Source organism: Seriola lalandi, unplaced genomic scaffold (genome assembly GCF_002814215.2).
Source record: "Seriola lalandi dorsalis isolate HSWRI2012SDOR001 ecotype SW California unplaced genomic scaffold, Sedor1 jcf7180002054969, whole genome shotgun sequence".
Lineage (NCBI taxonomy): Eukaryota > Metazoa > Chordata > Actinopteri > Carangiformes > Carangidae > Seriola > Seriola lalandi.
The window spans coordinates 978,108-1,002,457 of NW_019525520.1; the positions used below are offsets into that span (position 1 = coordinate 978,108).

The 24,350-nt window shown below is 42.1% G+C and overlaps 4 protein-coding genes across 4 annotated transcripts in view; 3 read left to right on the forward strand and 1 right to left on the reverse strand.

The window, feature by feature from the left end:
* The window catches only part of LOC111646349 (U3 small nucleolar RNA-associated protein 18 homolog), a 1,607-nt gene extending 433 nt beyond the window's left edge, over window positions 1-1,174 (forward strand). Inside the window, exon 3 of the mRNA XM_023395827.1 lies at window positions 1,136-1,174. Within this exon, the coding sequence (XP_023251595.1) occupies window positions 1,136-1,174 (39 nt within the window). The remainder of the gene's footprint in view (window positions 1-1,135) is intronic.
* Window positions 1,173-8,950, forward strand: btr30 (bloodthirsty-related gene family, member 30). Its single transcript, XM_087170935.1, has 13 exons — window positions 1,173-1,324; window positions 1,637-1,763; window positions 2,619-3,053; window positions 3,817-3,921; window positions 4,014-4,109; window positions 4,604-4,837; window positions 5,223-5,400; window positions 5,713-5,802; window positions 5,921-5,947; window positions 6,071-6,097; window positions 6,917-7,092; window positions 7,171-7,326; window positions 7,723-8,950. The coding sequence occupies exons 2-13, from the start codon at window positions 1,644-1,646 to the stop codon at window positions 7,924-7,926; spliced, it is 1,848 nt and encodes a 615-aa protein (XP_087027061.1). The 5' UTR covers window positions 1,173-1,324; window positions 1,637-1,643; the 3' UTR covers window positions 7,927-8,950.
* A 2,294-nt stretch (window positions 8,951-11,244) lies between these two features.
* On the reverse strand, window positions 11,245-16,692 carry ube2m (ubiquitin conjugating enzyme E2 M). Its single transcript, XM_023395833.2, has 6 exons — window positions 16,405-16,692; window positions 14,368-14,462; window positions 13,653-13,691; window positions 12,836-12,939; window positions 12,218-12,281; window positions 11,245-12,090 (listed from the first exon to the last, which is right to left on the reverse strand). Exons 1-6 carry the CDS (start codon window positions 16,517-16,519, stop codon window positions 11,950-11,952), a joined length of 558 nt encoding a protein of 185 aa, XP_023251601.1. The 5' UTR covers window positions 16,520-16,692; the 3' UTR covers window positions 11,245-11,949.
* A 1,803-nt stretch (window positions 16,693-18,495) lies between these two features.
* fbxl19 (F-box and leucine rich repeat protein 19) overlaps window positions 18,496-24,350 on the forward strand; it is a 16,915-nt gene continuing 11,060 nt past the window's right edge. The window contains exons 1-2 of the mRNA XM_087170934.1: window positions 18,496-19,114; window positions 22,122-22,322. Coding sequence (XP_087027060.1) covers window positions 22,137-22,322 — 186 coding nt within the window. The 5' untranslated portion in view covers window positions 18,496-19,114; window positions 22,122-22,136. The remainder of the gene's footprint in view (window positions 19,115-22,121; window positions 22,323-24,350) is intronic.

Below are 24,350 nucleotides of genomic sequence, written 5' to 3' on the forward strand. Positions count from 1 at the left end.
TAATACATTTCTGATAAATTATAAAAAATAATATATTATATATTTTTATTGTATTTATAACTATTTCATTATATTAATATCTAAATATTAATGTAATTTTTATTGTATTGTTTATAATATTTTTATTTAATTATTTAAATGTTTTATTGTAGTTGATTATAGTTTTACTTAAATATATTTGCTTTATTTTTATTGTATTGTTTATATTAATTTTACTTAATTGTTTGATAAAATAAATATATATTATATATATTTTGGCTTAAAATTAGTAAAATAAAAAATAAATGAATTTAAATATACCAACAAATGACACCGAGGAAACATCTTCACAAACAAAAAGGAAACTATTTCAGAAATGAACGTGAGTGTCGTGTTTATGTGTTAAAGGTTCAGAGAAACAGTTTTCTTGGTTCTGAAGTGGAATCATTATTTCACCAATGTGAGAATGAAGCAGGTGAACAAACATCTCCAACTGCCAAAACTCACCTGACAACTTTATGAGTGAGACCCCGCCCACTGATGACATCACAGCCTGCCAATAACCTGAGTTTCAGGATTTCAGAAACACCTGGACTCAGAGAGAGGAAGGTAAGAAGCTGCTGCTTTTTTACTCTTTAGAACTTCAGCATGAAACTTCAGCAGGTTCAAATCCAGATGAAAAACAGACGTTGAACTTCAGTTTGTTTTAAATGTTAAAAATTCAAACATTTGTGAAGGAAAGTTGTTGGTTTGAAACTGAATCTGAGTTTTTAAGAAACTGAAAACGTCGATCCAACGTCTCTGTGGCACAATCTGGTTGTTTGTTATTTGTTTCATTTAAATCAGTGATTCATTTTATTCCGTTTGGTTTCAACAAACTAAAACCTGATCCACAAACCGGAGCTCAGGTGGAGTTACCTGAGTGTTTGTCACAGAGCTGAACAGTGATTGGTCAGGTCTCCACAAGCAGGAACAGGTTCAGGTGGATCAGTTTCATGTCTGAGTCCTGCACAGAGCTGCAGTCAGGACCTGGTTAGCCTAGCTTAGCATCAAGACTGGAGAGTATATAAAACACAGATTGTTCGTTCCCACATGTAAAACAGAAAACATGGACCAGATCAGGATTTGCTGTGACCCCCCTTTGCCTTTAAACCAGTTCCAGTTCTCAGAACCTGCCTCAGTTCTTCACACCTGAACCACATGTTGGTCTGATTCGGTGTGACATCACTTCCTGAGGATATCATTACCTGTGATGTCCCTTCAGAATAAAGCAGCGTCAGCAGGAAGAAGAAGATCAGGAAGAATCAATAACTGAAGTGAAATGAGGAAAAGCTTCACAATAAAAGTTTGTTTAAGAAACATTTTTGACTGTGTTTATATTGAACTCTTGTGAATCAGTTGTCTGATGTGGTCTGACGTGGTCTGATCTGGTCTGATCTGGTCTGAAGTGGTCTGACCTGGTCTGATCTGGGCTGTTCTGGTTTGACGTGGTCTGATGTGGTCTGACGTGGTCTGATCTGGTCTGATCTGGTCTGAAGTGGTCTGACCTGGTCTGATCTGGGCTGTTCTGGTTTGACGTGGTCTGATGTGGTCTGATCTGGTCTGATGTGGTCTGACGTGGTCTGACGTGGTCCCGCTCCTCTGCTCTGTCCTCCAGCAGCAGTATGACGATGGCGGAGGCGGCGGTTCCAGATCTGTTCTCGGAGCAGGAGTTGACCTGCTCCATCTGTCTGGACCTGTTCAGTGAACCGGTCTCGACTCCCTGTGGACACAACTTCTGCCAGGTAACATCCACACACACAACACCTGAGGCCCCGCTCACAGGCCTGGTCCTGGTCCTGGTCCTGGTCCTGGTCCTGCAGACCTCACAGAGAAGCCGACAGTTTAAGTGACAGGAAAAGACATTAATGTGAAAACTGAAAGAAAAACAGAATTAAACTAGAATTACTGCCTCCTCCACTCCATAGTCTTAAATTATGGCTAAAAAGTGTTTATTCAGGTCACACTGACCTTTGACCTTTGACCACCAAAATCTAATCCAAGTTCATCCTTGAGTCCAAGTGATCGTTTGTGCCAAATATGAAGAAGTTCTGTCAAAGTGTTACTGAGATATTGTGTCCGTGAGAATGGGACGGACAGTCTACAGATCTTACCCTGATGCCCCAGGAGGGCAGTAAAACTCCCAGCTTGTCCCAGTGTGTCGAGCATACGCTCACCCACCTGTCACTCAAAGAGGCCACGCCCTCAATCCTCCATAACTGTAGTCCTTAATAAAATGTAAACAGGTGAGTTATATAAACAGGTGAGTTATATAAACAGGTGTCATGAAGGAGGAAATTATCTCTAGAGACCAAAACAGTTTTTGTACCAGGCTGTAAACATGTTTATTTCTGCTGTAAAGTTGGACATTTTAACATGGGAGTCTATGGGGACTGACTCACTGTTGGAGCCAGACTCTAGTGGTCGTTAGAGGAACTGCAGCTTCTGGTTCTTCACTGTTGGAGCTCGGTTCAGACTAAACACAGCAGTGACTGAAGTGATCATGTGACCCAGACAGCGTAGGTTTAAACCCGTCTTCTGCCATCACCTGTTGCTGATTTTTTTTGTTTTGTCTTTCTTCTTCTTCTGTTCCTCTGCAGGCGTGTATTGGAGGTTACTGGGCGTCCAGTCCGGTCTGTACCTGTCCTCTGTGTAAGCGTCAGTTTGATGAACGTCCTCAGCTCAGCGTCAACAAAGTCTTCGCTCTCATCGCAGACAAATACAAACTGGCTCGTTATGGAGCCGCAGGGTTACCGATGCCAGCGACGCTGGGCGCCGTGACGACCATCACAAACACCGACAGCACCAATCCGTTTGTGACGGCGGCGGCATCAGGTGAAGAGGTGGTTTGGTGTGACGTCTGTTCAGGTGTGAAACAGCCTGCTGTCAGCTCCTGTCTCACCTGCACAGCCTCATACTGCACTGAGCATGTGCAGCCACACCAGACCACGCCCTTCTACTCCAAACACCCACTGATGGACCCCCAGGAGGCCCTCAGGGGCCGCACCTGCTCCATACACCGCCGTCTGCTGGAGGTGAGTGGAAGTACGCCGTCATCTGGAGAAACGTTATTGTTATTTACTGTGTTTCATCAGTTTAGTTTCATGTAAGACCGACTCAGCATGTGTCAATATATCTGATATACACATATATATATGTGTAGATGTGTAGATGTGTGTGTATATATGTATATACATTAGTGTGTTCAGTATTGGGGGGGCCACTCAAATACAAGGTTTTTATTAATTAATTAATAAAAATAAAAAATAAAAACTGAGGAAGGCCATGATGATGTGACTGAAAGCTTTACAAACAATAAGTACTTTTTGGAACCTATAGCTTTAGCCTCAGTGTGTTAGCTTTCGTTTAGGTCAGTTAGCTTTAGCCTCAGTGTGTTAGCTTTCGTTTCAGTCAGTTAGCTTTAGCCTCAGTGTGTTAGCTTTCGTTTCAGTCAGTTAGCTTTAGCCTCAGTGTGTTAGCTTTCGTTTCAGTCAGTTAGCTTTAGCCTCAGTGTGTTAGCCTAATGCCATGCTTGAAGCCAGTGGGAGCAATTATCAGTCAGAACCATTTTTCTAACCAACTCATGGAGCTAACGTTAGCTTAATTAGCTAGCTAGTAACAGCTATAGTTTTAGTTAAGATAGCAACAGTTGCCATCTACAAATTAGCAAGTCTAACGTCACTCCCTGTTTTCTACACAGTGCACTGTGTGAGTCTGTCGGCCATTTTGAATGTTTGAATTAAACCTTCACAGTCTCAAGACTAACTAACCTTCTCCCTGATGCGTTTACTTGTCCAGGTGTACTGTCGGACATGTCAGCATTGTATCTGTGCCATCTGTGTCCTGGAGGAACATCGAACACATAAAACTGTCTCTGTCCAGACAGAGAGAGTCAGCAAACAGGTAGAGGACAGTGATCTCACGCTGAACGTCCTGCAGGACTCATGTTGTTCAGCCAATTAAACGGACTCTACTCGTGTCACCTGTGTGTCCAGAAACAGGTAGCGAGGACGGAGCAGGAGATCCTGAACCGGATCAGAGAGAAAGAGAGTCATGTGACCGAGCTGAAGAGGAAACTGGAGGGAGTCAAGGTCAGACATGTTTGTTTGTTTGACTGAGAGACAGTGTAGGTCTGTTCAAGAGTTTCACTCATATTCAGTCATTTTTATAGATTTTCCATGTATGTATGTGATATAACATCTCCGTCTCACGTACCCTCAACACCTCCCAGCATTTTCCACATATTTTAATTGATTTTAAACTGTATTCAACAACAACTATATAAAAGTTCACTGTTGCAATAGTTTGTAATGATTTGTGTGTTTGTTTTGATGAAGTTTGAATTCCTCTTCATCCATTAGCTTTAGTGAACTGTTTCAACCATAGCAACTACTAAATTATATTATTCATATAATATTAATATTTAAATAATATTTACAAGACAAAAATCCCAAACCACAGAATCTTCTTGTCTGCTCGTGTTTTCAAGCATTAGACTTAAATAAAGATGATGTCATGAAATATTTCAGTTGAATTCAGACCTCACAGATTCAAACAGGCTTTAATCACATGACTGTGGTTTCAGAACTACGCAGACAGAGAGCGAGGTGAGGTTGAACACCTGCTGGACGAGGTGTCCAGTTCCCTGGACCGGATCCGGACTGAGGTGGTGGGCAGGATCCAGAACCAGCTGGATGCCGTGATGTCAAAGGGGGAGGGGCTAGTGAGCCGTTTAGAGGCAGAGCTGAGCGAGCTGACAGACAGGCGGGCCATGCTGGAGGTCCAGGCCATCAGTCAGGATCACATCGACTTCCTGCAGGTGAGAACCAAACACCTGTCACCTGTAGGAGGGGCACAGCTCTGTGCTAATGTTAGCTGCTAACGATAGCATGTCCAGCTCACTGCTCAGTGGTGAAGGAGGACGTGATGTCAGAGACATTCTGTGGCTGTCGTTGAACATTCTAGAACACAAAAATGAAAGGTTAGCAACAGTAACTAAGGGGGGCGGGGCTTAACAAACAGGCAGAAAGAATCAGTGTAATGTAAACTTGAAGAGACAACAAGGGAACAATACTTAAAGAGCTCTTTCTGTTCATGGACATACAGGGTTCAGTGTCTGTTGGGTCAGGAGTGATGACCTCAGCACTTTCTCCTCCTCCTCCTCCTCCTCCTCCTCCTCCTCCTCCTCTCTCCTCTCTCCTCAGAGTTTCGAGGAGGTCGCAGCTCCTCTGGCTGAAGACCAGCTGAACGAGGTGGACGAGGACTCCGAGTTATCCCTCCACTTCCAGCTGGGGGAGGTGAAGAGCTCTCTGGCCGAGGTGAAGGACAAGATGGACGACATCAGAATGGGGGAGGGTCGGTCCAGAGGATCCAGAGGCTCCTGTGAGTTCACAACAGACAGGAATTTAAATGTTCAGGTCTGATATAATATCTCAACCAGGACTGTGCTGAGTCCTGGTTCTGGTGTAGTTCAAATCAAAACCATGAAACTGATTCAATTCTGGTTCAAATAAAGGAAAAAAATATGAAAAAAATGAGTAATCTAACATTAAATAATTAAGATTGTAAATATTTTTCTATATGTTGAGACATGGAGTCGCTATAAAGACGCTATAAAGACACTAAAAGACGCTGGTTTGGAGTCAAACGTGTGAAATGCATGAGTGAAAAGCGTCTGTCTGTCCTGTGCTTCAGTTTCCTCCGGGGACCTGATGGCGGCTGAGAGCATGATCAGTCTGAGAGGAAGCAGCGCCAACCTGAGGAAGAGTCACTGGTCTCTGAGAGGTGAGGTCTGACCAAACATGTCAATCTGCTCTGCTGATGCAGCTGGTCCAGAGAACTGTTTCGGCAGCAAGGACTTTTAATTTGAAAGGACTCACCATGGTTTCCTCTCCCCCTTTAGATCTGAAGAAGATCAAACCAGTCTCAGGTTTGTGTGTGTGTGTGTGTGTGTGTGTGTGTGTGTGTGTGTGTGTGTGTGTTTATAATAAATGATAAACATGTTTCTGATATTTTTGTGGATCATGACTAAAATCAGTTTCTTCTGTTCCAGGACATAAAAAAGCTCGAGTCTACATGGGTGAGTATTTAACTTTAATTTTGTTTTTATTTCACTATTATAGATTATTATTTTATTAGGTTATTATTTCATCATTATAGCTTTTTATTTTCAAACTTTCCCTGCCTCCGTTTCCACCCAGCTGTCTGTGAGACTTTATGCGTGCTAATATTCATTGATATGTTTTTTAATTTATTTGTATCATTATTATTATTATTATTTATTATTACCATTGTTGTTTCACACAGACTAATAATAAGACTCTAAACAAGAAGCTGCACATTGAAAGATAGCACAACAACAAGGTACCAAGTCAGTGTGTTGCTGTAAATTTACCTGGAGCCCCAGCTGAATGCTAACTGAAGCAAGCTAACATGCTAACATTAGAATTCAGTTGGAACTTCAGATATTTCTGATAAAGTCTGACGTATTTTTATTTTTTAATTAGTTATTATTTTACATTAGTCTTGTTAGCACAAAATGCTAACATGCTGTATGTCACTAATCAGCAAACACTCCAAACCTGAAATATTAAGTGTAACAAGTTAGCATTTTATTCTTTGCATAGTTAGCTATTTGTAGCATTAGCATCCAGGTCAAACCACAGCTAAGCTAATATTTTATGAGCAGTTAGCTAGCTTAACCCAGGTAAGTTTGAAATAGTCCAGTATCTGTTTATTCATTAGAAAACTTATCTAATGTTAGCCTGCTAACATTAGCATTTGGCTCCAACCACAGCTGAGTCTAAGCACAGCTAAACTTCTACACTGTTGTTCGCAGTTAGCTTAGTCTGACAGTCTACGACAAAACGTGCGTGTGTTTTTGTTGTTGTGGTTTTAGAGGACGTGACGTTGAACCCGGTGACAGCGTATCCCTTCCTCATCCTGTCGGAGGACAGGAAGCAGGTGAAGAGAGGAGAGAAGCTGCAGTTCTACAGAAACAGTTCACACAGGTTCGACGTCTGGTCCTGTGTCAGCGCTAAAGAGGGATTCAGCTCCGGACGCCATTACTGGGAGGTCAGACACACACACACACACACACACACTTTCTCTGTGGTCAAAGGTGCGGGGGTTAACATGGTCTCACCTGTGCAGGTGTGTGTTGGTGAGAGTAAGGACTGGAAAGTGGGCGTGGTCAGTGAGTCGGCTCAGAGGAAAGGTCTGTTCGATATGAGTCCAGCTAACGGATACTACGTCCTCTGGTGGAGCGGCAGCCAGCTGAGGGCGCTCACTGCCCCACCCCTCACCAAGGTGAGCCTCACCTGCTTCATATATATGAGTCAGTCTGTCTCCATCAGATTATTGATCATCAATAGTGTGTGACAGTTCTCTATAAACATTCTATGGAAATAAGAAATACTGATGGTTTTCAAATGATGAGATACTTTTCTTATTGTTTACGTCATAATGATGAGATACTTTAACCTTTAAATTATGAGTAAATCATAATCATGGTAAATCTAAATGATGATTTAAACTTTACACACTTTAAGTTAAAAAGGACCTTTTTTTTTTTTAAGATTATGACCTCAAAGGAAAATATGATTATTATTTAAATGAATCATTTAATTAAGAGTTTCAGTCCCAGCAGCAGCTGTTTGAACTGACATTAGCTGACCTCAGCTGACCTTTCTGTCCGTCCTGCAGGTGAAGTGTCCTCAGAAGCTGCGTCAGGTGGGCGTCTTCCTGGACGTGGACGAGGGTCAGGTGTCCTTCTATAACGTGAAGTCGGGCTCAGAGATCTACGGCTTCACCGGATCCGAGTTCACTGAGAGGATGTTTCCTCTGCTGGGAACCGGAGACAAAGATGTCCCCCTGGTCCTCATGACCACCCAGCACCACCCGGCCTGAGGGACCAGAGACCAGAGACCAGACACCAGACAAAGACAAGAGCATCACACCTGAGAGAGGAAGATTGGATGAGCAAGAAATAATTGATGAGGGAGAGAGACAGAGGGGGACACGGGGACATGGAGGTGGACACTTAAAGTCAGAAACTGTGTCTCTGTTTTTTTCCCCATGTTACAGAAATAGAAACATTCAGCAGTGAACCATTAGAAAAATAAAACTATTATTCTCATTATCAATTAATTTGTTAATCAATTAACTGATAAATAAATCAAAATTATGGCTGTATTAATATATTTTATTGTGAAATATTATGATATAATGTCAAACTTGAGATGAAAAATTGTGAAATAATATAATAAAAACAATGAGAATTAATTCTGACATCACGAGTTAACATTGGGACACTTCAGTGAAACATTTGATATAACACTGAGATATTAAAATAATAAGAAATAGTCAAATGATTCTGATTCTATGTTGAATTTATGAGACGCAAAGATAAAACTTCTAACCATGTTTATCTTTTTTAGGCAAAATTATCGGTTTGTAAAAGTCAAAACAATGATGAAGATACAAAATCAAAATTATGATAATGGTGGGATATAGATGTTAAAAGTGTTTGCATGACATGAGACAAAGTCAACATGTTGAGTTAGTCTCATATTTCTGATTTTATAAGAATTATTTTCATCATTCCTGATCCGTCATCTGCTCTTCTGTTCCGTTTCATGACGGTCAGTTTGACCACAGCAGCATCTAGTGGACATCAGAGGAACAGCAGCTGAATTAAAAACATAATATGTTACTGTGGTAACGAGCATCACTGTAAATATTTCCATGGTACAGAGTCAATGATAGAAATGAATATAGTAAAACTGAAAACACAAAATACAATGGAATCTAAACTATGTGAATGTTATTTATTTACATGTATTTATACTATTATAACAAATAACACTTTATAATAATGAAAGTGGTGTTTATATCTTCCAGTGAAATAAAAGAATCAGTCATTTGGCCTTGATTTCCCTTTTATTAACAGCTTTTTTAATTCTGAAAATTATATAAAAATAAACTAAAATAACAAAGTACTTGTCATGTATGTAAATATATGATTTCTGCTTCAGCTGCAAAAACTGAAGAAGGAAACAAGGAAAACTAGAATTAGCTTCAGCAGCAGCAGCAGCTTTTGTTCAGCTGTTAAATGTGATTTCTAATAGAATCCACAGGTGATTTCTTTCTTGTACATCTAATGGCTTCAAAGTGTGATTATGAAAAATCTCATCAGTAACTGTTCTCAAGGTTTTTTAATGAGAAAGTGTTTGTGAATTATCTGTCTTTGTATAAATTGTATAAACTGTAATTTTATCTTGAAAAAGATCCTGGAGCTGGTTTCACAAAGAGTCTTAGACATGACAAACTGACTTCAGACTGAGTCTGAATTCATCTGCTGCACAAAGCACTTTATTCTTGACTATCTTAATCCAGACTGTGGTGCAATGAATTCTGGGTAAATTAAGATTTTTTTCAACATAAAAAAAAATGGCCGATTGAGCAACTGCATCCAACCTCTGAGCTCAGTTTCCTCTAAGCAGAACGCGTTTGTGTTTAGGAAGAATTCAACAGTTACAGGACGTTTTACTTGAAGAGTGAAACAATAAAAACAAAATGGCCGCCGTCTCTAAAACCTCTTTCCTTTCTCTTTGCTCTCTCCAAAACAATGTCGGCACACCACAAACTATGAGCCATGTTTCTTGTTTGTTGTTGCTGCTCAGCACAGGTGTCACTGATTGTTACCATGGTAACACTGGTCTTAGGCCTGAGTCAGTCTGTATTTTAATGAAACAGACTGATCTGGACCAACACACAGACCAGTCTGACACGTCTCTGTGAAACTGGCGCCAGAACTCAATGAGACCTGTTAAATAACAATAATGATTTAAATTTAACAAAGTCAATAATAAATAAACTATGATAATTACATTAGTCCACATTCTTAGGCTGAGGTGTTGCCTGATGGCAGTGGAAACAAAGTTTTGAGTTGAGAGTATCTATAACCTCATTGGACACGTGTCACATGAAGAGAGTCTGGAGGATAAAACAGGAAGTGATTTTGAACAGATGTCACAAGTTATAATCATTCAAGTTCATATTTTATTTAACATAAATCATATTGCAGTCAATGTGAACAGCTGGGGTTTCAATATACACAATAGAATCATAACATTTTAAGCCCCTCCCCTCTTTAATCCCGCCCACAATAACCCTCCCACCCCACCCTGCAGAGTGAAAACAAAACCCCTCCCACCCTCCACTCCTTTAAACAAACACACTGAACGCCCCGCCCCCACGACAGCACCGCCCACATGAAACATAGCTCCGCCCCTGATGCTCTGTGTGTGTGTGTGTGTGTGTGTGTGTGTGTGTAAATTTAGCAGCAAACTCCAAACTGATTAATTCTGGCGTGATCTAAACAAACAACATCTGTGCGTCTGGTCAGGTGAAGAGTCACACCTGCAACTGATCAACAGTGTCATGTGATCAACTGCAGCCAGATTTCAATTTACTTCTAGAGTTACTGCAGTTTGACAAACCTGCATTGATTTTACAGTGGGTCTAACAAGCCCCTCCCACAGTGATCCACCTCAGTCCACACGGAAACAAGCTCCTCCCTCCAGCGCTGACATCATCACACCTCCAGCCATTGAGTTGTAGCAGGTAGAAAACATCGACATCTTACTGTTTAAAGCACTTCTGCACCTGTTGTAACCCAGAAGCTCAACAAGCCCCTCCCACAATTATCATAAGACCCTCCTACTATAACAAGCTCCTCCCCCAGCACCATTATAGAGCTGTGGAGTCATCTCAGGCTTAAATCTATGTTTCCATCTTTCTTTAAGGCGTGCCTGATTGTGTTGTGACAAATAAGCCCCACCCACTCTCCCCGACATTACATCTACAGCTGTGGAGCTACAACAGCTTGCCTTAAGGGAACTTGCAATTTGAGGCGCATCTGTTCTCACCTTCACCCCAAGCCCCTCCCACTCTGACTTACATGCCCCTCCCATTGTGATCTGAAGCTCCTCCCCTCGTACTAGCTGTGAATACGATGATTTGTGGTATTAGGGACTTTGTTGCCCGTTGGAACTATTTTCTGGGGGATCAACAGTTCCTGAAGTCTTGTCATCGCTGTGTTGCTGCAAGGCGACCGTTGCCATGGCTGCTGTCAGGTTGCCAGGGCAACGGATGTCTCTAGCGCAGGGCGTTAGAGACATTTTGGTGAACAGAGGCTGTTGTTTGACTAGAACGCTGTTAATGTTTGGAGTTTGCTGCCGACTGGAGTTTATGACCAATTGGCAGCAAGAGGGTGGAGAGGTGGGGGGTGTGTCCTTCTGACCACCTGTATGTCAGGTGTCTACGCCACACACACAAAATGAAAGAAAGAAATCATGTGGGTATCATCGTCATCAGTATCGTTCTCAGCAGCGATGTGGCGTTCACTGAATCATTGACTCACCTGAGCAACATTCACTGACCACACACACCTGCCTCCTCCTCCTCCCCCCGCCCCCGTCCCTCAGTCCCCAATATCATCATCATCATCATCATCATTATTATCATCATCATCATCATCATCATCATCGTCGTCGTCGTCCTCGACCGCCGCTCACTGTCGGCCGTCTTTTCAAGTCCAGTCACATGTGTGTTGTATCGGCGTCACCCCCTGTGGCGTGTAAACGGTTGAATGCTGCGTCTTGGAAGTAAAACAGAGAGATGGGAGACGAGGGGGAGGGTAGGGGGGAGGAGGAGGAAGGGAGGTGGTGGTGGTGTGGGGGGGTTCTTTGTCTTCTTTTGTTTTCAAACAGAAAAGCGTCTTCTGGCGTGCTGCTTTCTGTCGCAGCGGCTCCTGCTTCTGCCAACGAGCAGGACTGATGAGGAAAAGGGGAAGGAGGGGTGAGGCAGAGGGGGAGCAGGGGGAGGTGAGGAGTGAAGGGGAGGGGTGGAGGATCATGGGACGCCGAGTTATTTAAGACACCTCTCGAAGTAGGTGGCACCAACGTAGCCGCCCCTCAGAGAGCGATGGACGTTCTGCTCAAAGAGCCGCCGGTTCGTCTGGAGAACCTCTGCTGCCTCCTTGTTCAACGGATCCTCAGGGTTAGGCTCCTGCAGGGGGGGAGGAGGGGGAGGGGGAGGAGGGGAGGCAGCTAATTAATTCCTTGTTTAGTCTTTAGTGTGAAAGATGTTTGTTCTTGCTTCCCAACACAGATATTCACAGTGAAGTCAGACTTACTAGAAATAGATACTGTAGACCGTAGATGATGGAGTTTATTGTCAACACAGGCTTCCAGTCCTCTCTGTGGAGGGAGACATGGAGCTCAGTTACTCATCACACATCCTGGAACAGTTACCTTTCAAAATAAAACACTGCAGGCTGAGGGTCTATATACGGTGGCCCTGAGGGATCAAAGCACTGCAGCTTCAGAAAACACATAATAACAGACAAACACAAACAACTTCAGAAAACATCAGTCTGACGACATGAGCTGCAAATACAACACAACAGGAAGTGTTTCCAGGGGACACTAAAAAGTGACGGCACTTGTTGTTCAATAACCAATCATGACTTTTAAGTTAAAAGCACTGAACAAGTGTGTCCCTCAGAAGCTGAGAAAGGCCAAACTCACAAATATGTTTTCACCCCGATGTGAGTATCTGCAGCTCAGCTTCAGGCTGATGAAGCTGCCGTGTGTTGAGCTCTCAGGGCCACCGTAGCCCATAGCTGAAGCTATATTCACTAGCTCGTTTTGGAGAGTTCTAATCAGCAGAAAAAGTCAGTAAGTGGCCCTTGAGTCCATAGCCTCTCATCAATCAGGTGAAGAATGAACAGCTGTTGGAATCGTGTACACACCTTAAGATATTTAGGCAGACGTTTCCTTCCAGGTCGATGTTGGGGTGATACACCATTGTCTCACACTTTACCTTGGGAGGGTCGTGGGGGTAACCCTGTCCTACCTGAAACACACACACACACACACACACACACACACACACACACACACACACACACACACACACACACACTTGTTTCTATCACTGAAGGGGACACTTTTCATACATGACAACATGTGGACAAAAACTAACTTATTAACTAACTGCCAGGTTTCTGGAGCCACAGGGTGAAACGACCCTCGCTGTCTGCGCCAACGTGTGTGTGTGTGTGTGTGTGTGTGTGTGTGTGTGTGTGTGTGTGTGTGTGTGTTAGTGTGTGTGTGTGTTAGTGTGTGTGTGTGTGTTAGTGTTACCTGAACACTTTCTATGTTTTCAGGTGAGAAAAGAGGAATGAAAGAAAAAAAATAATCAATCAATATCAATTACTACCACATGAGCTCATGGAGAACCCACTGATGCTCTGTTTATTAATTGATTGAGTAATTGATTGATTGATTGGTAAATTTACTCCAATAGATCAATGAAACGTGTCAGATTAAGGGTCAAGATCAGCTGATTCAGTGAAACTGAATCTGTGAAACAATCTAAAATATTTATCAAATCTAACATGTGGAAATAAAAATATATAAAATAAATAAATAATGAATGTTCATAATAAAGAAATGAACAAATATAAAATAATGGTTTCACACTGTGTGGATGGAAAATCAGTTTTAGTTTGTGAACAGGTGACAGAGGAAGAGGAAGTCAGGTGACAGGTGACAGGTGTGTCTCACCTTAAAGCTGAAGACAAACTTTCCTCCTTTGTAAAAACCCTGTTGGAAAAACACAAACACAAACGTGACACATGTTCTCTGACCTTTCACCTGCTGTGATGTACAGGTGTACTCCTGGACGCAGTGACATCACCTCTGATCGATTAATGTGCTGATTGTGATCGGCTCGATCAGACAGAGAGGGGCAGTTGTTCACATCACTGGTTTCCTAGCAACACTAACGCCAGGCGCAACAACCACAATGGCGGACTCTGTTGTCTCTTTACCAGCCGACACTGACATCCAGACATTTTGATGTTGATTTGGATCATTTCCAATTTTTTTTAAATGGCGGTCACAAGGTTTTAGCTGGTGGACAGGTCAGCGCACTGACCCAGAGTCCTGCCTCAGGTGGGCAGGGACAGGTCAGCGCACTGACCCAGAGTCCTGCCTCAGGTGGTCAGGGACAGGTCAGCGCACTGACCCTCAGACCTCTCAGGTGGATTTGGCTTTTATTCCAACCTGGGTTTTATTTTGGTGGTCGTATTCCAGAGTTGGAATAAAGCAGATTAATACCAGCTGAGTTCACCTGAAGAAAATGATCAGAATATTGATCAATACTGAGTTCTGTGGTGATCAGCGAACCTGCCCTGCATTGATCAGTTTAAATCAAAGCATATTAAATCTATTTTCAGAGGCTGACAGAGGATCCAGGACAGGAAGTGAACAGACGCACCTCGTCTGGTGAGATGATGAGTCTGAAGTTGAGGAGGTCATCGTCGTCAGGGAAGTTGATCTCACACGTTTTTGGCAGGTTTAACTCATTGATGTCTGAAACACAACAGAGTGAGTATAAGAGGACAAATACTTTTCATTCAGTTCAGTTTATCAACAGAAATAACAGATTGTGTATGTTTCCATAATTTTTACTATTGATTATCTGCGGATTCAGTTTTAGTCTATAACTAGAATCACCTCCTCCTCCGACCAGACACTCAAACTGACTGTTATCAAACCTGTGATGTAAAATCAGTCCCCCGTCGTTAAAGGTGTCCGTTGTGTTCTCCCACCCTCTTGGAATGTTTTCATTTTCTTCATTTACCACATTAAACTTAACAACAGTTCAGAAGACTTAAGTGAACATCTAAGGACACTTTAAAGGGAAGACTTAAGGTGTTTTAAGAATCCATTTTTACTTTAAGGAAAATCTTAACTTAAGATGTTTTGTGCAACTGGCCCCAGATTCTTAAATATCAGGTTGTATCTGTTGTTACATAAAACAGATGAAGTTAGTTGTTTTTTTTTGTTTTTTTTTTTACAGAGTGAAATAAAAACCAGAAATGATTTTAACTAACAGATGTTTTAGTTCAGCAGCTCACTGAGACTGAGTCAATGTACCTGAAACACTGACAATGACAGAGGAACTATTTTTAATGAGGAGAAAAGCCACGTGCCAATCAGAAGTCACCTTACTACATAACCACAACAACAACTGTCAGAGCGGCCATTAGTCGGTTTTCCACCAAATTGTGGGGTAATAGTGGATTTTAGCAGGTTGTTTTAATTTCCCACCAACAACTACTTTGGTTTTATTCAGAGGTTTAAACTAAATGAGGATCATAGGGAAACAGGTGAGGTGAAAACAGACAGGTGTAGGTGATCTGAGGCCAACAGGAAGCTAGTTGTTGTAGTTTACCTGCCGATCAACAGCAGAGGACATTAAGGCAAAATCTGCCATAACTCAGTCTGATCTGAACACCCTGCCATGGAGAACATATTTTAAGATTCAGTGTGACTTCCACTTCCTGAGCATATCATTATCCCTGCTGTTCATCCAGAATGAACGTAAACAAACTGTACATAGACCCCCCAGGACTCGGCTGAGAATCATCATGTTTTTAGGTTTTCTTCAGTACCACAGTGATCCGGTGACAGTTCTCTGCACATCCATGGAGACAGTATAAACAGGAGGTGGTCAGAGTGAATTCGGCGTATTAATTTCCCAGAATGTGAACAAACACAGACTCCAGTTATTACACATCTGCTCATGTAAGCCAAGTTTTCTCCCAAAAAGACTACATTAAAAAGAGGGCTAATTTCATCAGGCTCTGATTGACTCCTCAGGTGTAGACTCTACCTGTCAAATCTGTCATCATGTCAGTTTACAGGTGTGTAGTTTCTTTTCCTCAGGTGTTAATGAAGCCACAGACTGAGACTCTGAGAAGAAATCACCTTTGTTTTCAGTAATCAGTAAAACGTTGGACGTCTCAAAGAAAGACTCTAAAACTAGCTGGTTATCTGCCAGTGAAGCTGTTACACCTGAACAGATGGAAAGAAACAGTTTATACAGTTAACCTGAGAGCTGACACAGCAAGTTAGCTCGTTAGCCTTGGAGATGTTATGATTATCAGAGGATGTTGACGTGAAGTGGTTATCAGTTAGCAGCTCGTCATGTGATGTGGATTCATTGTTGTTTAGTGTTAGCTGTGTGCTAACACACTAACCGTCAGATGGGGTTAGCTTCTGACTGGCTGCGTTTTGTTTTCAAATATAGCACAAGCTAGCCGCCGTTAGCTCACACCACTCCAGGCTAAAGTTAGCGCGCTAGCTGTTAGCAACAGTGAGTTATAAACACCCACTTTTACTCTGTGTACTTATGTATTTTGTACACTGAGGGAAAGGGGGCAGGAAGTGTCACCCTGTGGTTTATTGGTAACTAGTCAGCCAGATAGTCGTCCAGCTAACCGGGCAGTGGTGTCGGTAACTAGCCTACCTTTCTGTATTCGGAGCTGGGCCGCGCTGGCTTTTTTACCCCCGGCTCCTGTTCTGTTTCCTCCAGCAGATTCCTCGTCTTTCTTCTGCTGCTTTAGGGAAAAGAGCTTAATCATCTTCAGTTGTTTGGTCAGTGGACGCCGGTACTGTGTGTCCCTGTGGTGTGCGCGGTCTGCCTGTGAGTTTTAGGTGGGTCGGTTCGGTCTAACGGCACCGTAATGTGGATGGAGCCGGTGCGTCTCAACTAATTACACTGAGGAGAGCTGCTAGCCGCCGAGCTAGCCTAGCCTGTTAGCTAGCAGGAGAGGCCGGGGAGGAGGGGGGAGGGAGGCTTGTCAGTATAGTGAGTGTTACTGGTATAAGAATATTTAAGGATTATATAGATAATGTTAGAATAAACCAAACTGTACTTGTCAGCAATAAATGTAAACAGACTGTGCTAAATTAAAATCATGATACCATAAATCGTGATTATGTATGCGTTTTTTTTTTTTTTAGTTTAAACTCAAATAAAAGAAAAAAGTCAGAATTAAAAAAAAAAGAAATTCACATGTGGCCCTAATCCTCTTCAGTAATTAAGAAATTACAAATCAAACCTGAAATACAGTAAAAAAAAAAAGAATAATTGAATTAAATATGATTTTTTTTTCCCAGTGAAAAGTCCTTTCTTAAAAAAAAACCTCATAATCCAATCTGTACTGTGTATTCAACAATGAAACTAAATTCAAACAGACCACACTGCCTCTGTTTTATAATTTATAAACAAATTTATTGGTTTTTATTTAAATGTTGTGATATCTGCAAGGACCCCAAAGCTCCACAGAGCAAATCTGTTATCAAACTATCCAGATAAGATAGATGACCATGGACACTGACTGAAAGCTGCGCAGATGACCATTTGGTTATCACATCTCTGAAAACATTGAAGAGAATTTCCAAACAGACATTGTTCTAATACACTGACCATATTCTATAAATCTACATGGTAATTTTCTCATCTAGATGTGGACCACAAGAACACAAGTAAAAACAAAACCACAGATTGAGAAAGGTTTAGTATCTTGACTTACTAAGTCAAAATAGGATAGTAAGCCAAAATTTAAATTCAACACAACTTCATGTATCCCTGTTATATTTGCAGCTCCACCCAGCAGATACACAAAATACCTTTTTGCACTTATCAAATCAAATATTATTACTACCCACTGACCATGTAATTCAAACATTTGACTCATTATCTCATAATTTTGTCTTGATAAATCCAAATGTTGTCTTAGTATTGTAACATTTTAACTTAAGATGTCATATGAGTTAAAGCAATATATTTCCTTTTAAATTAACAACCACGTTTTCTTTAATTATAAAAACGACACAAAAAAGAAATCCCAAAATGCTTTTCTGCACCTGACGCATCATGACGTAACCACAAATTTATATATTTTATTTTCTCTCTCTCTCTCTTCCTCTGAGGTAAAAACAAAGAGCGGTGACGGAGCAGACACTACTTTTTTTTTTTTAATTTTTAGAAACTAAATTAAGTGCAGCAAGCTCTTAATCGTGAGTTTTTTTGATCCTATATTAAATTTGTTTTTTTCTTTTTGTCGTGAAAAGGAGATTTCCGAAAGTAAAGCACTTTTGCATCCTACATGTCAAAATCTGGACTTGATTTGGCAAATTTTATCATAATTTTTACTTAAATGTCATGTTGCCTTAAACTTGAAATAAGCACATTTTTAGTTACATAAGTATTTTTACTCATATATCTTTTATTTTTCTGACATAAATGTGTTTCCTTAAAAGTGTAAAGCTGGCAAATAAAAACAAAAAGGTGAAAACTACAAATCCCAGAACGCCTTTCTGCAGCTGACGCATCGTGACGCAATCACGTAGAGGCGGGACTTGCATATTCTCGCTGCCCATATTTTATTTACTACATTTATTTATTTATTTTCTCTCTCCCTCCGAGGTAAAAACGAAGCGCGGTATGTGTGGTCACCTGTGTGATGTAATCAGTGCGGGAGGGGAGGGAGGTGGAGGTGGAGGAGGAGGAGGGGGGGGGGTTAATGTGTCACAGGAGACCAGCTGACTCACAACACTGAACCAGATCCCGCACAGACCCGCAGCCAGCCGCTACACAATAGACACGGAGAACAATAGCGGCGCGCTGCTCGTTATCCACAACATCTGATGCATGTTCATGCGGTGATCTGCGGTGCTTAGTTCCTGTGGAGGGTTATAACCAAGTGTGGCTTTAAAAACCCTGCTCCTCCGGTAAATGAGCGGTTTGAGGTGTTTTGAACCCCCCCGGGAAGAAGAGCAGAGGAACACGTTGTAACGTGCTGAGGAGGGAGAGAGAGGTAGACTCACACAGGAGAGAGAGAGAGAGCGAGAGAGAGAGAGAAGAGAGAGAGGGGGAGAGGAGTGAATGGGCACGACTCACTGCGCCCTTCACTTATCGATATCGATCAGTTTGGTAATCGAGACATTAAACCCACAACGGGTCCGTTAGGTGAGCCTGGGAGCTAGCCGGAGCACCAGAGGCTACCACGATGGGACGCGTGTGAAGCAGCCCGGAGCTAACAGCAGCCTGGCGGAGAAAGGAACAAGGAAGCGGACAGCTAGCTGCGCTGCACCGAAGCTAACGTTGGCTAACTGTTGGCTAATATTATTTCTAATGAGCGACCGAGGAGCATGCGACCTGATACGAAGAGGTGAGCACCTGCAGTTTGATACCTCCATTATTAGCCAGGTGTTTGCTGACCCCCACCTGCCCGGTCGGGGTGATTTATGGAGCAGAGAGATAATGAAAGAGGAAGCGTAATGCGGGGGGCGAACGGACAGTTAGCCCGCTAACACGTTAGCAACCGTATCGTTACCTTTTTCAGATACCAGGGGGGTGGGGAGGGATCATGTGTCATTTCAGAAATGTGATTCTTTAATTAACGACACACACGCCGTTTATAAACGTCCGCAGGTATCCTATGTTTGGCTGCATTTACTAAATGTAGGTTACTGTGACACGCTAGCTGTTAGCCGTTAGCAGCTCCAAGTGGTGCCAGATGCGCATCTTCATTATTCTCGCAGGTCATATAAAGTCTTAAAGCGTTTAAATCAGCTCCTTCAAAATCACCTGAGGAGGTTGTAAAGGCCTCAAATACAGTCGGTCTATTAATCAATCAGTCAGCACAGAAAATTAATCAGCACCCATTCAGATAATCCATTAATTGTTGGTCATTTTTAAGAAAAAATGAGGATTAGCTGAAGTGTTGTGCTTCTTAAATGTCAAGATTTGATGCTGTCCTGGTCACACATGACAGGAAACTAGATATCTTTGTTTTTCAGACGAAACAAGACATCTGGAAATATAAAGCCCATTTATTTATATTTTCAGACATGTTAGAGACAAAATGATCAATTGGCTAATTAGAAAAAGTGTCGGATTAATCGATAATGATCATAATTGATAGTTGTATTTCTGGTCATGAATTTTATTTCTTAATGCCTTAAATATTCTTGATATTATTTTGTTATATATTCTTGTCTGCTGTGAACAGTAACATGAGGTATTTTTTAGATGTGGTTGCAGCTGTTGGAAATGACAGTGGACTGCTGTGTAAATAGTTTGTATTATTACTGTTTATTATTATTATTATTATTACTGCTAGCCACAGTAGCTAGCAGCTCTATTTAGCAAGAACTTAAATAACTGTTGTTTTTAAATGAACGATTCTACCCATCAGTTATCTGACTCTTATCTTATCTGGTCACATTCATTTTTTAATTATATTAAAATAATGATTATTTATTATTATCTGCTGATCATTTTCTTGTTTCTCTGATTTTTTGTTTTGAGTAAAGTGTCAGAAAATAGTGACATCCTCAGATGTCTTGTTTCATCGGAGATTCAGTTTACAAAGCTGATAAACAGGGAAAAGCATCAAATCACATTTTTAGATTGAACAAAGAACAACAAGAATCAAAATCAACCACCTAGACAGAAATAAAACATCACACTGATATTACAGCGAACAAGAATATTGAATAAAGTTTATACAAGCTTTCTTTAGATTTACTGCCTGTGATCTATGGCTACATCTACACGACTACGGTTTCATTTTCAAACGAAATCGATTTCCATCCAGACTGTCACACCTGAAAACACATCACATGACCATTCACCTAAACTGAGCATGTGTGACCCGGTGTAAACAGGAAGTAGATTGTCTCCAGCAAAGACAGTTGTAGCATTAAAACAGAGAATGTAAGTGAACAACAGCTGCTAGCAAAGACAACAAGGTCAGTAACACTGTCATTCATTCTCATGTTGTATTCACCACTGGTAGTCCAGGCTGATGACAGCCAATCAGGAGAGACCGTGGGTGTGACCTCATGGTTTACAAAGGTCTCAGTTTCTGTCCGCACAGACTACAACACAACCCCAGAGTTTTCAAAATAAAACGGGTCCAGCAGCTCAGAAGCTGTGGAGTCGTGTGGACGGCAGGAGGAAACGTAGGAAAAGAGTGAAGACACTTGGTTTATTTCCCATTCACAGAGACAGAGCAGGGAAATGAACTGCGATGCCTTTATGGACGGACCGACTCAGTTTGATTCTATCGAGGTTTGAAAAATGCCTCATCATTCAATCCCTCAGGAGTGAGTGAGTAAATCTCATCGGTGTCAGTGAGCCAATCAGCATGCAGCTTGCTTGGACCAAGTTCCAGTGATGCTGGTGATTGACTGTTTATTTACACAAATACATCTGAGGGAGTAAAGCGTAAAAAATAAAACTAAAATGTGTCTTGTAATTTTCTTTTTGTTAAAATGGATTTGATCAAATTGAATTATTTTGGACCACTGGTCAAACAAAACCAAACATTTGAATACATCCTCGGACCGTGGGAAATTATAACAGACATGTATCACTTCTCTGACATTTTAAAACCTCCATGTTTGCTTTCTATAATTATTAAAGTGATAGTTCAGGTGACCAGTCGTGGGGTTATGTGAGGTCGTCATGTTCAGTCAGAGTGTTTCCTGCAGTAGATTCAGTTTCGAGGAGCAGCAGGAGGACCGGTGCACTAGCAGAGTGATGAGCTGCTGTGGGCGGGGCCAGAAGAAAACACCTGTTTGACACTTTTAAAAGACGTCACTGAAACACTAACATCTGTTTAAATGAAGCTTCATGTAGAAGATTTTCCACTCTTTATCTTCCCACCACAACAAAGTTTAGCTCTTTCTGATTCGCTCAGCTGACCTGCGGCTGCGGCGTGATACAGTGCGCTCCGTAGTTGCGCTTGTGCGTAGGAATACGGTAGTTCAGCACTTGAGAAAAATGTAGTACCAGAGGAAAGTTTTGTTTTGCTCTGTGTAGCTGAATCGTGGTTCTGACGGTCCATGTTTTTTATTATTCTTGCTCAGTCAGTTTCAGTCTGAGCTGGACATCGACACCGACCTCCCAACTCACCAAGACTCGTCAATTAATCAGTCAACCAACAGAATATAGATCTGCAGCTGTTTTGATAATTGATTAATCATGACAAGACTTTTCTTTTTTCTTTTTTTTTTAAAAACAGAAAAATGCAGAAAATTCTCCTGAACTGTGTCAGTTTGCTGCTTTTCCTTTTAATGATGAAAATAATTGTTGGTGTGATCATACTCTAACCATATGAGGTGCAGACTGTTTCCACTGTTCACGTTGTGTCCGTCTTCTGTCTGCAGCTGACTTGTTCGGGGATGTCGGGCAGTAAGGCGCTGGGTGGGGGGGCTGGCGGGGGGGCGAGGCGCAGGCGGACGCGGTGCCGGCGCTGCCAGGCCTGTATGAGGACAGAGTGTGGAGAGTGTCACTTCTGTAAGGACATGAAGAAGTTCGGAGGGCCCGGCCGGATGAAGCAGTCCTGCCTCCTGAGACAGTGCACAGCGGTGAGACACACACACACACACACACACAGTATTCACACTCTGCACACTCTGAGTGGATTGGTTGACAGGTGCCAGTTGACTGTTCACCTGTGTAGGAGAGCTGTGACTTCTCAGGTTCATGAAAACACAGTGACCTCTGACCTCTGAGGAGCGGGACCCAGCAGGCAGTGTGGACTCTGACCTCTGATCCTGATGTTGGAGAATGTTGCTGGATGTTGCTGGTGTGATGTCACTATGACATCACACCAGCAACATCACATAAAAGTGACCTCTTCCACTGAATCTGAATATGACAGACATGAAAGACACAAATATATTTTTTAACCATTGTAGCAGCTGCATGTGGAGACAGAGACATTTTACTCATGATGTCTGTCAAAAATAAATCAAATGAATTATTAATGAGGAGAAATCCAACATCCAGTAACCTGTAAACTCTGTAGAGACACAGCTGGTGTGATCACACACATGATTCTCTTCAGCCACGCTCACACAACACAGGCAGTGTGTTCCCGGCTTCAGGTGTTGAGCCAGCGCTGATCATCACCTTCAGCAGGTGTAATCACCAGCATGCTGATGGCAGGTGACGCCACATGTCGCTAATTAACCACAGTTCTGAGAGCGACTGATGACGGGCCACAGTAGCACTTGCAGTTGCAGAGATCTTTAGTGCGGGAAGATCCTCCAGTTCAACTTTCATCCACATCAGAACCTTCAGTCTGGATCTTCATGAAAGATCAGGTGTTCAGATCTGATCAACATTTAGATCAATATATTCATCAGATCAGTCTCTGTATCAGCAGCTAATTAATATTAAAGGAACCTACAGTGGCCGACAAGGACAAAACACTTCCACCAGGAGAGACGAGCTGCAGATTCAGAAACAGGAGAATACAAAATACAAATACAAGAACGAAACGAGCTGCAGGAAGAGAAAACAAAAACATGAACAACAAACAAACAAACAAACACGCTGCAAATACAGAAACGATGCAACAACAAAAACAGACAACACGGCGTCAGAGCTCCAGGCCTCTAAGGGGAGCTCTAAGAGGAACGCCCACAGACTGTAGATAAGCTAACGCTGCTAAAGCTAATGCTAGCTACATTATCTCTTGCTATTTTATAATGTTTTAAAAAAGAACACAAACCTTTTTTATGTCACTTCTTCTTTCTTCCCTCATACTCTCATTTGTTCCAAGGTTAAAGGTTAAAGGTCGTATGTCTGGCCTCTCAGGTCGAAGCTCAACCTTATACTCAAGGTGTTCCACTCAGAGCTAACTCTAACCCTTTATGTAATGTTGCTGGTATGATGTCGCTATGACATCATCAGGGCTTTTCTCGCATCATGTGTGAAAAACAGGTGAGACGCGGAATCTGTAAATCACGCAACGCAGCCGCCACGCAGGCAGTGTGTCGCTCTAACATGTTAACATGGGTGCTGAAATGAAAAGAAAGATGTTACGCACACGCCACACACACGCCACGCCACGCCACGCCCACACACGCCACGCCACGCAGTGTTCCTGGTCTAATCCAGCAAATTAAAAACATCCACAGCTGTCACAACTTGGTCTGTCACTGTCAGACCTGGTTCTAAAACCAGGTCTGGACCCTCAGCCCGTGCTCTGAGGGTGAGAGGACGGGGGACAACATGTCCTCCACCCACAGACAGACTCAGAACATCTTCAAACACTGAAGGTGTGATTTTTTTTTTTTTTTTTTTTTTCTCCATTTGTGTCGATTCTTCAAATAGCATCAGTGGAGAGCTGGAGCCCAGCAGGCGACGATGCTGGGTTTCCGTGGCAACCAGAGATGGTTGCTGGAGCTGTGAGTTGGCTTTGATCCATCTCCGTGGTTTCACAGAGATGCTTTAACACACACACACACACACACACACACACACACACACACACACTCACACACACTGAGCCTGGAGATCTGCTTCTGTTCATATTATTTCTGTTGTAGATTTATTTATTTATTTATTATTTGTTTGTTTGTTCTTACGGGTGGAGCAGCAGCAGC